The sequence below is a fragment of the Physeter macrocephalus genome, chromosome 7 (genome assembly GCF_002837175.3).
Source record: "Physeter macrocephalus isolate SW-GA chromosome 7, ASM283717v5, whole genome shotgun sequence".
Classification (NCBI taxonomy): Eukaryota; Metazoa; Chordata; class Mammalia; order Artiodactyla; family Physeteridae; genus Physeter; species Physeter macrocephalus.
Genome location: NC_041220.1, coordinates 8,570,573 through 8,581,746, shown reverse-complemented (window position 1 = coordinate 8,581,746; position 11,174 = coordinate 8,570,573). Strand labels below are relative to the sequence as shown.

The 11,174-nt window shown below is 41.6% G+C and overlaps 1 protein-coding gene across 1 annotated transcript in view; it reads right to left on the bottom strand.

Annotated features, from left to right (window-relative positions):
- Positions 1–4,933: 4,933 nt before the first annotated feature.
- The window catches only part of DSPP (dentin sialophosphoprotein), a 23,766-nt gene continuing 17,525 nt past the window's right edge, over positions 4,934–11,174 (bottom strand). Inside the window, exons 2-5 of the mRNA XM_007108921.4 lie at positions 9,740–9,815; positions 8,602–8,688; positions 7,478–8,467; positions 4,934–6,996 (exon numbers count right to left, since the gene is read on the bottom strand). Coding sequence (XP_007108983.2) covers positions 5,134–6,996; positions 7,478–8,467; positions 8,602–8,688; positions 9,740–9,790 — 2,991 coding nt within the window. The 5' untranslated portion in view covers positions 9,791–9,815 and the 3' untranslated portion in view covers positions 4,934–5,133. The remainder of the gene's footprint in view (positions 6,997–7,477; positions 8,468–8,601; positions 8,689–9,739; positions 9,816–11,174) is intronic.

Sequence of the window (11,174 nt, the reverse complement as noted above, 5' to 3'; positions counted from 1 at the left end):
GATTGTGTTAGAACAACAAGGAAGATCCAGTGGTTTCAACTGAGGAAAGTACTAGGGAGGTAGGAGCTGGGAACCAGTTGGTTGTGACTGAGATCTCGGGACCAGGCCAAACAGCCAGTGAGGTAAAAGCTCGAGCACAGCAGCCCTTGACTAGGGGCTTGGACTGGAGCCTCCCACCGGACGATGTCTGGGAATCAAATTTTGCAAGTGTTTTCTTCCCACAGACACATCTTCATCTCTTTGAAAAGAAAATTCTAGGGAGGAAAAGAAGGAAGGAGTAAAGGAGGGAGGGGTATAGCTAGTGGCAAAGCCCAAAATAATGGACGCGGGAGTAAGGGAAGCAACTTATGATACAGCTGTCTGTAAATGCAGCGTTTCATGCTAGAGCTGGGGCCGTGCAAACTAATGGAAAACACACTGACTCTAATGCATTGGTGACCTTTAGGCTTTACACCATTTTCTGAGCTACATGTGTGCCCCATAGGAATTGACTATTTTTTTCCTTTTTTTTTTTAAATTTCTTACTTCTTTCTTCTTTTTTCTTTTTTAGCATACAAACCCAAGGTCCCTGTTCAGAGGGGAGAGGTTGGGAACATTGAGCTGTTGGCTTGTTTTACTCTCTAGAGGATTTGCTTGCAAGCAGCAGTGAATGGATCACTGTGAGAACACAATGATATTCTCATCTGTGAGCTGAGCTATTCTATTCTGTTCCTGTTCCTTTTAGGGAGAGGAAAATTGTTCCTAGTTATTTTGGTCTCAAGTTTTTCAGAACTTCCAGTACAAACCGTAAAGCAAGTTTGACTTCTGGGAAATTCTATTCCAATTAATAATTTAAAATGTATTTATATGATGAGGTATGGATTCTCTAGAGGTTATCTTTTTATAATCTATTTTAGAAAATAGATTTTGGACTTCCTTGATGGCGCAGTGGTTAAGAATCTGCCTGCCAATGCAGGGGACACAGGTTTGACCCCTGGTCTGGGAAGATCCCACATGCCGCGGAGCAAGTAAGCCTGTGCGCCACAACTACTGAGCCTGTGCGCCTAGAGCCCACGAGCCACAACTACTGAGCCCGCGAGCCACAACTACTGAAGCCTGTGCGCCTGGAGCCCGTGCTCCGCAACAAGAGAAGCCACCGCAATGAGAAGCCCGCACACCGCAACGAAGAGTAGCCCCCGCTCGCCACAACTAGAGAAAGCCCGCGCGCAGCAACAAAGACCCGACACAGCCAAAATAAATAAACAAATAAATAAATAAATTTTTAAAAAGTGGGAAAGAAACAGAGGTTTGTAAGGAGAAAAGTGAATGTGAAAAGTAAATGTAGCAGGGGACACAGGTTTGACCCCTGGTCTGGGAAGATCCCACATGCCGCGGAGCAAGTAAGCCTGTGCGCCACAACTACTGAGCCTGTGCGCCTAGAGCCCACGAGCCACAACTACTGAGCCCGCGAGCCACAACTACTGAAGCCTGTGCGCCTGGAGCCCGTGCTCCACAACAAGAGAAGCCACCGCAATGAGAAGCCCGCACACCGCAACGAAGAGTAGCCCCCGCTCGCCACAACTAGAGAAAGCCCGCGCGCAGCAACAAAGACCCGACACAGCCAAAATAAATAAACAAATAAATAAATAAATTTTTAAAAAGTGGGAAAGAAACAGAGGTTTGTAAGGAGAAAAGTGAATGTGAAAAGTAAATGTAATGTATAGCTGATTCACTTTGTTATACAGCAGAAACTAACACACCATTGTAAAGCAATTCTACTCCAATAAAGATGTTAAAAAAAAATGACAAAAGTAAATGTAAAATGATGACTAGAAGTAATAATGTTTTATAACCCTTTTCTAAACCAATGGCTTTCACATCTTTTTCTTACTGCAGCCAAGAGTATATGCATACTTAGACATATTTGTGTATGTATGTATATAGAGAGAAATAACACTGTTTCATAAAACACTACACATTATACACTAAAGATTTTTCTTTTTTATTCTTTCATTTTACAAAATGCTGGTCATGTGTCGCTAAGCTGATATCATGACCTCCTAAATGAGTGGCAACCTGCAGTTTAAAAAAATACTACTCTCAAGGGCAATATTAGCCGTTTCTTCATTAATCTTTAGTCCAGAAAATACCCTAAAAGCAATTTTATTTTCTAATACCAGACTTCTTGTGTTCAAAGGATCTACCCTTGAGATGTTCTTTGGGAGTGTCTCCTTCATTTTCACCTTGAAGTTACGGAGGAGGTCACCGAAGATATTACAGAGGAAGGTCAGGATCATAGTGTTCCTTCATGGTTTCTGACAGCGGCCCTATATTCTGAACCTCTCCTCTCCCCTGCCCCAGAAATACTTTTTAAAAGGCGAAGTCTTTATAAGAACTGGCAGGAAATTTATCCCGCTTGACTCACGTGACACCTGCAGAGACTCTCATTGGACTAGAAATGGAAAGTGATAAAAAAATAGGGACAGGTTAAATACCTAAGGCATTTCATAAAATAAAATACGATACAGCTTTGAAAAAAGAACGTCAATCTGTGTGTAACGAACCAATATATCCAAGGTATAGTTTTAGGTTAAAAAGAATCAGTTAAGCACACTGTGTGTAGTAGACATCCATGTGTTTTTAAAAGGGGGACATACGTGCTTATACGTGCATAGAATATTTCTGGAAATTTCCACAAGATATTAGTAATGGGAATTGCCTCTAAGGAAGAGAAATAGAGGACTGGGAGTCTGGGATGATAGAGATTTAATATTTTTGCCTACCTTTTCATAGTGTTTGAAATTTTTATTTTGTGTATATATACATATTACTTTTTCAATTAAAAAATAACTTATTCTAGGGAATTCCCTGGCAGTCTAGTGGTTAGGACTTGGCGCTTTCACTGCCAGGGTCATGGAACTAAGATCCCACATGCTGCACAGCATGGACAAAAAAAAAAAAAAAAAAAACTAATTAAAAAAATATGTTGGAGGAAGTAAGTACTCACAAACTCATTAAGATGAAGGGAGTTTTCCTTGTGAACAGTCCTAGAAATAGATGTTTATTATAGCACCAAAATTCATTATCTCTTTCATTTACATATATTATATAATTTACAAAGAGTTTCATATCCATTGCCTGACTTAGTACACATAACAACCTTTTGAAATAGGTAGGACAGTTACTAGAAGCCACAATTTACAAATTGGAAAAAAACAAAAGGGCTAAAGGAGTTAAAAATCTAGAGCACAGTTTAAGGAAAGAAGTTTGGAGTCATGTACATGATTATGATATAGTAGAAACTTGAAATTTTACAGTATTATGAGTTACCAAGTAGTTTATAAATGGCAGTATTTTTAAAGCCTTCAGCAATATTACTTGCAATATTGATCTCTTAACTAAGAAACTCATGCATAGAGGAAGGAGGCAGGAAAAAAAAAAGCCTACCGAAACTCTTTGTGTAAAATATGCCCTATAATAGAGCATACATTTTCAACCAGTCAGCTAATGACTGGCTGAAAATTAACATTAAAGAAGTTGCATTCAAAACTTCGCCATACAGAATTTTACCTTTGAATTAGAACAAATCTAAAATAATTACCTAAGTGGAAGAGAGATATTACAAATCATCACTTACTAAATCTTGAATAATACCCGAAAGGCTAATGCTTATGGTCATTATATCTTCCAGAGTCCCAGAAAAGCCAAATTTACACCTCCAGTCCCCGGGTAATTATTCATAGCAGCCCTTTCACTCTCAAGGGTATCCTAGTTTGGGGATAAATGATATATCCACCTTATTAAATATCACACTCTAGTTTCATACACCTTTAAGATCCTCATGTTCTAGGGTTAGGGCTTCATCTCAAAACTAAGAAGTACCCTAATTCATGCAAAATCTGAAGAACCCACGTTCAGATTTTAGCAGCATGCTCGATAAAAAAGAGTCGTTTCCAAAGCAGCTGTGGGCTTTACTAAAGAGATTAAAATAAGAAGGGAGTCTCAGAGTCGGATATGGAATTTTTGGTTTGTAGAGGTTTAAAGGCAAATGTGAACCGAGTTTGGCTTGGTGAGACTGAGGTGGAAGACAAATAACCGATTCCAGGGCTTCCCTGGTGGCGCAGCGGTTGAGAGTCCGCCTGCCGATGCGGGGGACGCGGGTTCGTGCCCCGGTCCGGGAGGATCCCACGTGCCGCGGAGCGGCTGGGCCCGTGAGCCGTGGCCGCTGGGCCTGCGCGTCCGGAGCCTCTGCTCCGCAACGGGAGAGGCCACAACACTGAGAGGCCCGCGTACCGCAAAAAAAAACCAAGCTGATTCCACTTAGCAGACCTCTGAACAGAGAGTTCAAAAAGTGCATCCCCTCCAAGAGCACCTCATTTATGAGTTTGTTTATTTATTAATAGTTGGAGCATGTTCTAAGCACTGCCTCAGTTTTGTCAATAGTTTTGGGGGCTTCATGCTCCATTTCCAGCACTTTGCAGGAATGTGATACTATACATGAGGTTTTGTTTAAACCAGCCTCTGAATTCTTTCCTGCTTAGTGCTCTTCAGAATTTCCATAATTTGTAATTACTCTATTCACTAATTACGAAGATTATTCCCATGGTCCAGGTAGGTTAAATCGTTGCTGTGATTTTTTTTTCATGTTGCAAGTGTATTTCTTCCTTAGAACAAGCAGGTGAATTGTAGCCAAGCTGGAGATCATGGTAACAGCATCTTTTACTCAGCAGTAAGCAGAGCATCTATCCAGAATATATAATTACTGAAAGATTAAGGCATTAAGATGTGTTTACTTGCCACATTCTCTAAAGCACTTGGCATTTAAATTGAAGTTATTTAGTATGTGATTACTTGAGGTTTCTGTGTAAAATACTAAAGAATATTTTAATCATTCTTCTATGTTTACATTTACACTTTTAACAAAATCTTTTCAGAATATATTTAACACGCAGGTACACAGATTCTTTCTCTGAGGGTGTTCCGACCTGGTTCTGAATCTGACAATTTGACTATTTTCTTGTTGTTTCTGTAGATGTTTGCATATGTCTTCTCTTTTATTTCTCCCCTTTCTTTACTTTCTTGGAAATCTTTTAGTTCCTATCAATTACTCACCGGATTGTTCACAAAAGGAATCGTGTGGAGTTTTCTTTAGTTCTAATCGTCACTGGTTGAGTGATCACTGTCACTGCCTTCACTGTCTCTGTCACTGTCACTGCCACCTCCATTGTTGCTGCCGTTACCAGACTTGCTCTTGCTGTCACTCTCATCACCACTGTCAGATGCACTGTCACTGCTGTCACTGCTTTCACTACTGTCACTGCTGTCACTGCTGTCACTGCTGTCACTGCGGCCACGCCTGTCCCTGCTGTCACTACTGTCACTGCTGTCACTGCTATCACTGCTGTCACTGCTGTTACTACTGTCACTGCTGTCACTGCTATCACTACTGTCACTGCTGTCACTGCTGTCACTGCTATCACTGCTGTCTGACTTGCTGTCACTGCTGTCACTGTTGTCACTACTGTCACTGCTGTCACTGCTGTTACTACTGTCACTGTGTGATTTACTGTCACTATCACTGCTGTCATTGCTGTCACTGCTGTCTGACTTGCTGTCTGACTTGCTGTCACTGCTGTCTGACTTGCTGTCACTGCTGTCACTACTGTCACTGCTGTCACTGCTGTCTGACTTGCTGTCACTGCTGTCACTGTTGTCACTACTGTCACTGCTGTCACTGCTGTTACTACTGTCACTGTCTGATTTACTGTCACTATCACTGCTGTCACTGCTGTCTGACTTGCTGTCACTGCTGTCACTGCTGTCTGACTTGCTGTCACTGCTGTCACTACTGTCACTGCTGTCACTGCTGTCTGACTTGCTGTCACTGCTGTTACTACTGTCACTGTCTGATTTACTGTCACTATCACTGCTGTCACTGCTGTCTGACTTGCTGTCACTGCTGTCACTGCTGTCACTGCTGTCTGACTTGCTGTCACTGCTGTCACTACTGTCACTGCTGTCACTGCTGTCTGACTTGCTGTCACTGCTGTCACTGTTGTCACTACTGTCACTGCTGTCACTGCTGTTACTACTGTCACTGTCTGATTTACTGTCACTATCACTGCTGTCACTGCTGTCTGACTTGCTGTCACTGCTGTCACTGCTATCACTGCTGTCTGACTTGCTGTCACTGCTGTCACTGTTGTCACTACTGTCACTGCTGTCACTGCTGTTACTACTGTCACTGTCTGATTTACCATCACTGTCACTGCTGTCACTGCTGTCTGACTTGCTGTCACTACTGTCACTGCTGTCACTGCTGTCACTACTGTCACTGCTGTGAGACTTGCTGCCACTACTACTGTCACTACTGTCACTGCTGTTGCTGCTATTGCTGCTGTCACTGCCGTCTGATCTGCTGTCACTACTGTCACTGCTGTCACTGCTGTCACTGCCATCTGATTTGCTGTCACTGCTGTCACTGCTGTCACTGCTCTCTGATTTATCTTGGGTGCTGCCTGATTTTCCATTCTTATCACTGCCATTGTTACCATTGCCATCACTACCACTATCATTAGCATCTGATGTGTTATCACGATCATCTTCTCCTCCTTCTGAGTCACTGTCGCTGCCATTATCACTTGATTCCTCAGAGTTATAAGAAGCATCTCCTCGGCTGCTGTGGCTGTTGTCACCTTCAGATCTGGTACCGTCACTGCCGTGAGGCTCGCCACTGCTGTTGGCATCATCTCCTTGCACGGATTCATCGTCAGACTCATAACTGTCATAGCCGTCACTGTTACTGTCTCTGCGTGTTTTGCTGGGTCCAGACTTACTTCGAGGTTCTAACTTCTGGCCAGGTCCTTGCACGTCGCCAACCTCTTCTTGTGTCTTGACATTTCCTTTGCCCACAGTCATTCCATGTTGGCCTTTACTCTCTTTATCTTCATTCATTTTCCCAGCTTCTTTGGTAATATTGTTTCTGTTGCCACTGCTGGGACTTTCCACTTCTATTCCCTATGGAAAGATGGAGAAGAGAATGATTAATTAGTAAATGTTATTCCGCAAAATTGCATTGGTTTGAGGAAGACTGACTGGGGAAAGTGGCCATAGAACAGGAGTTCGGCTTCCAGTACTTCAGAAACATCTGTCTGTGAAAACGTGCTTTATTCAGTACTTGAAAGTACTCTGGTGTTTAGATTATAGACCAGCCCATTTGTGTTTTTACCCAGTAAGAGCTTTCGTAAACAGTTACGTGCTGCATTAATTATTTAGCATAAGACTTTTGAAGAACTATCACCAAATTTTCAGAGATTTCTGCTTTTTTAAATTGTTCTATAGCAAAGTCTAGTATGGACTCTAGCTTTCCCAACAAATATTCAAGTAATTTAGATGCAAAAATACATGACTATTTGTCATGATTTATTTTCATGCTACCATCATGGAAAGAGGGGGAGAATGTAACTGCCATCGAAAGAAACCAGCTTCACAAACTAACCTTAACTTGGCTCTTCCCAGTAGCAGGTGGCTCTAAGTTTTCAGTGATTCCATTTTCCACGTCTTTGCTTTCTCTGTGATTGGGTTTTTGAGTGTCCTCTATTTTTTGGCTACCATTGTCTCCTGAAATACCGTCAAAATCTTCCTCACTCTTGGAGATGTTGTCTCCATCAATGGCATGGGTGTCTTCTTTGTCCGCAGGGTCATCACCTTCACTACTAACTGAATTTTGACCTAAGCTATTGTCACCGTCATCTTCTGTTTCGTGAGGCTGACCCTCTTGGGCCTTGCTGTTATCAGGGCCTTTTCCTCCATTCCTTGTTTTTTCATCATCACCAGAGCCCTTGTCTTCATTTTCATCTGCTCCGTTCCCACTAGGACTTCCATCAGAATTATCCAAGGCAACATCTTCTCCGTTGCTATCTCCACTTCCCCCTGGTGTTACCCCTGTCTCCTCATTCCCGTTGCTCTCGCCTTCTCTCTGAGGTGTTTTTTCACTTCTATCACCCCCATTTCTACAGAAATCCCCTCTTATTTCATCCTCACGACCTGTACCATTATTGCTTCCAGCTACTTGATGTCCACCTTCTTGGACGACAGTGGCATCTTCACTCTGACTTGCATTTCCAACACCCCCATTTTGGGAAACGTTCTCCGTAATCCCATTAATATTGCTCCCGTTTGCTGTTCCAGCCCTGTCGATGATGCTTACTTGTCCCCTGACGCCATTTGCTGTGGTGCTGTCTTCCTGATGGATCCCATCATGACCATATGTTTCTGGGTTTCCTGTGCCCCCATTCAGATCCTCAGTATTCCCCTCTTCATTTGCTAACACGGAACGTGTAGAAGAACTTTTCTCTCCCACTTCTGCCCACTCAGAACCATTTCTCTCTCCTTTGTAACCATCTTTGGTGTACTGTTGCCTTCCTCTTTCATTTTCATGCAGGAGGACACCACTTTCTTTGGTGGTATCATTGGCATTTAACTCATCCTGGAAAAGGGAAACAATGCAAAATAAATTGTGGATACCATCTTAAAGTAAAGCAAACTGAAAAGATGAGCATCAATTTTTTGGAAGTTAATGGACTCTAAAAACAACTTAGGAACACATTTTATATCCTATACCTGTATTGGCACTTTCAATTTTGCTAGAAGATTTAAATTCACAGATTTGTCAACAGCATGTCTCTCCAGTGGCTTGATTTGAGGAACCTACCAAAGTGAAAATACTGGAAATTGAAAACATTCCTATTTTGGGCACATGTGTGCCCACACATGCACACACAAACACACACACACACACACACATTTTTCCCCAAATGAAGGAAAAAAGATATAACACAAAGGTCAAAGTATGATCTAACTGGGTAGAAAAGAGAAGTGGCTCGTTATAGGGCTTATGTAGAGTTTAAACGTGGCAGTATTCCCAATTTTATTGAAGTATTAACCAGATCACTTAACTATAGAAAGGGAATAGTCTTTTATAAAAATGAAGAGAGAGACCTTTGATATTTCTGTACGATGTTTCTTGCAATAGGACCAGACTCACATTAAGTATAATCCTGGCCAAAACCCCTAAGAAAATAATAGGTCTGATCAGAGCCAGGGAGGAAGCAAAGGCAAGTACTTTGCTACTTCTGTGCCCTTCAGGAGCACAGTGAAAACAGTTGAGAAAATTCTCAACTACAGAAATACCAAAGTATTTGGTATTATGAAAACATACCAAAATGTTAACCATAGCAGCTGGCTAATAAAATTACAAATGGTTTAATTTTCCTTTGTTGATATTTATCTGTATATTCCGAATTTAACTTTCTGAGTGAAACATCAGTTTTCCTTTTGTTGAAAAAAAACGTGATTTTTTTCCTATTTTTCTTTCTTGAAATCTTCCTAAACAATACAGGCTTTGTTGATATTAGAATGAAACTCATAGGGCATTAGCAAAGATGGACAGTCTCCATGACTTCTAAGCATTAAATGTAAATGAATCTGAATGAATTTTAAAAGAAATAATCCTTCCAATGAGACAGGAGTTTCAATGAGAAGAACGGGAGCATGAATTGGAGTGCCTATTTGGTTTTGTTGAGACCCCAAATATATCTTGTAAAGACGTTCATGTAAATCTCAAAGTTTAGACTCAGCTGATCGACAAGGTCTCAAGAAAAAAAAAAGTATATATATATATATATATATATATATATATAAATGTTAGCTTAAAAGAGATAACAAAGTAGGAAGGGTTTTTTGAGGAAGGCATACTTACTGGAATGGCCCATGCTACTGTCAAAATGCAAAAATATATAATTATCTTCATTTCCTTTAGAAATATGAATCAGTGGCTGTTTTTGAAGAAAAAAGAACAGCACAGAATTACTTATAAAGCAAAATATGATAACCATATAATGTATTATTTTGGTCTGTAAGCATTTGCGTTTTTCCTAGGCAAGGAGTATGGATCCAACGTCAGAAGAAGCTGTCGAGACTCGGTGTTCCAGGACATACCTGGAGCGGTCACAGTGACGTACAAGGGCAGCATCCAGCTCAGCACTGATGGAGCTGCCTAGACTTTCTCTGCCTTTGCCAGTGAAGGGGTACGGCCAGGCAGTTACCAAACCGTAACGACAACTTTCTTCTCCCGTTGGTCCTGATGGCAATAATGTGTCTTCTGGATAGTTCTGATCAAGGATTAAACTAATTCTGCCAAGACTGTGCTTATCATCCCCACCCCAAATCCACTGGGCTGGCTAGACTGTACAGAAAAGAAATTACTAGCATGAAGATGAAAGAACATGGAGTTTGGATTCAGAGACCTGGGTTCCAGTTCTATCTTTGCTACTTGATGTGTGAGCTTGAAGAATTTAAGTAGCTTTCGTAAGCATTTGATTCCTCGGTCTGGGATAATCATAATACATGCACCTCAGGATTATCTCAATTATCTTAGCAGAAGAATTTTCTCTGAGAAACATTCTCTGACTCCATGTCAAGGGGCGTTTGGTGTCTCTCTCCTCTTTACGCCCAGGAGCTTCTGCACACCTCGCTAGTAGCGCTGCACAGTTTTCACTGTTTTAAAGTAGCCTGGTGGCTACTTATATGTTCCCCCACTCTCCTGAGAGCTCCTGAGGTCCAGGAGACTGTCTTGGTGATCACTGTACTCCAAACCATAGCACCGAAAAAGCTATTTTGTGAATGTTTCTGATGAATATATACTGATTACTGTAAGCAACGTGTAGCACTGTTCCGGGTATTTAACGGTCTCAGTAAATGATAGCGATTATTATGTGGGAATTCCAAAGACATGATCCTTCATTCCTGTTAGAATCCACATTCAGAAACGATCTAATGTACACTTTTGATACATTGCGATAGACATTGAGTTCATGAGAATCAAAATTTTAAACCGCTGTTTACTGCAAATTGGATTTCTTGATAGAATGATGCTATTACTATAGAAAGGAAGGAAGAATTTTACTTCTATTTCATGCACTCCCACTGGATTTATAGATTATAATACGGTATGTCATAAGGTAGCCTTGACTGAATTTAATGTTTTTTTTGTTTGTTTGTTTGTTTTGTGGTACGCGGGCCTCCCTCTGTTGTGGCCCCTCCCGTTGCGGAGCACAGGCTCCGGACGCGCAGGCTCAGCGGCCACGGCTCACGGGCCCAGCCGCTCCGCGGCATGTGGGATCCTCCCAGACCGG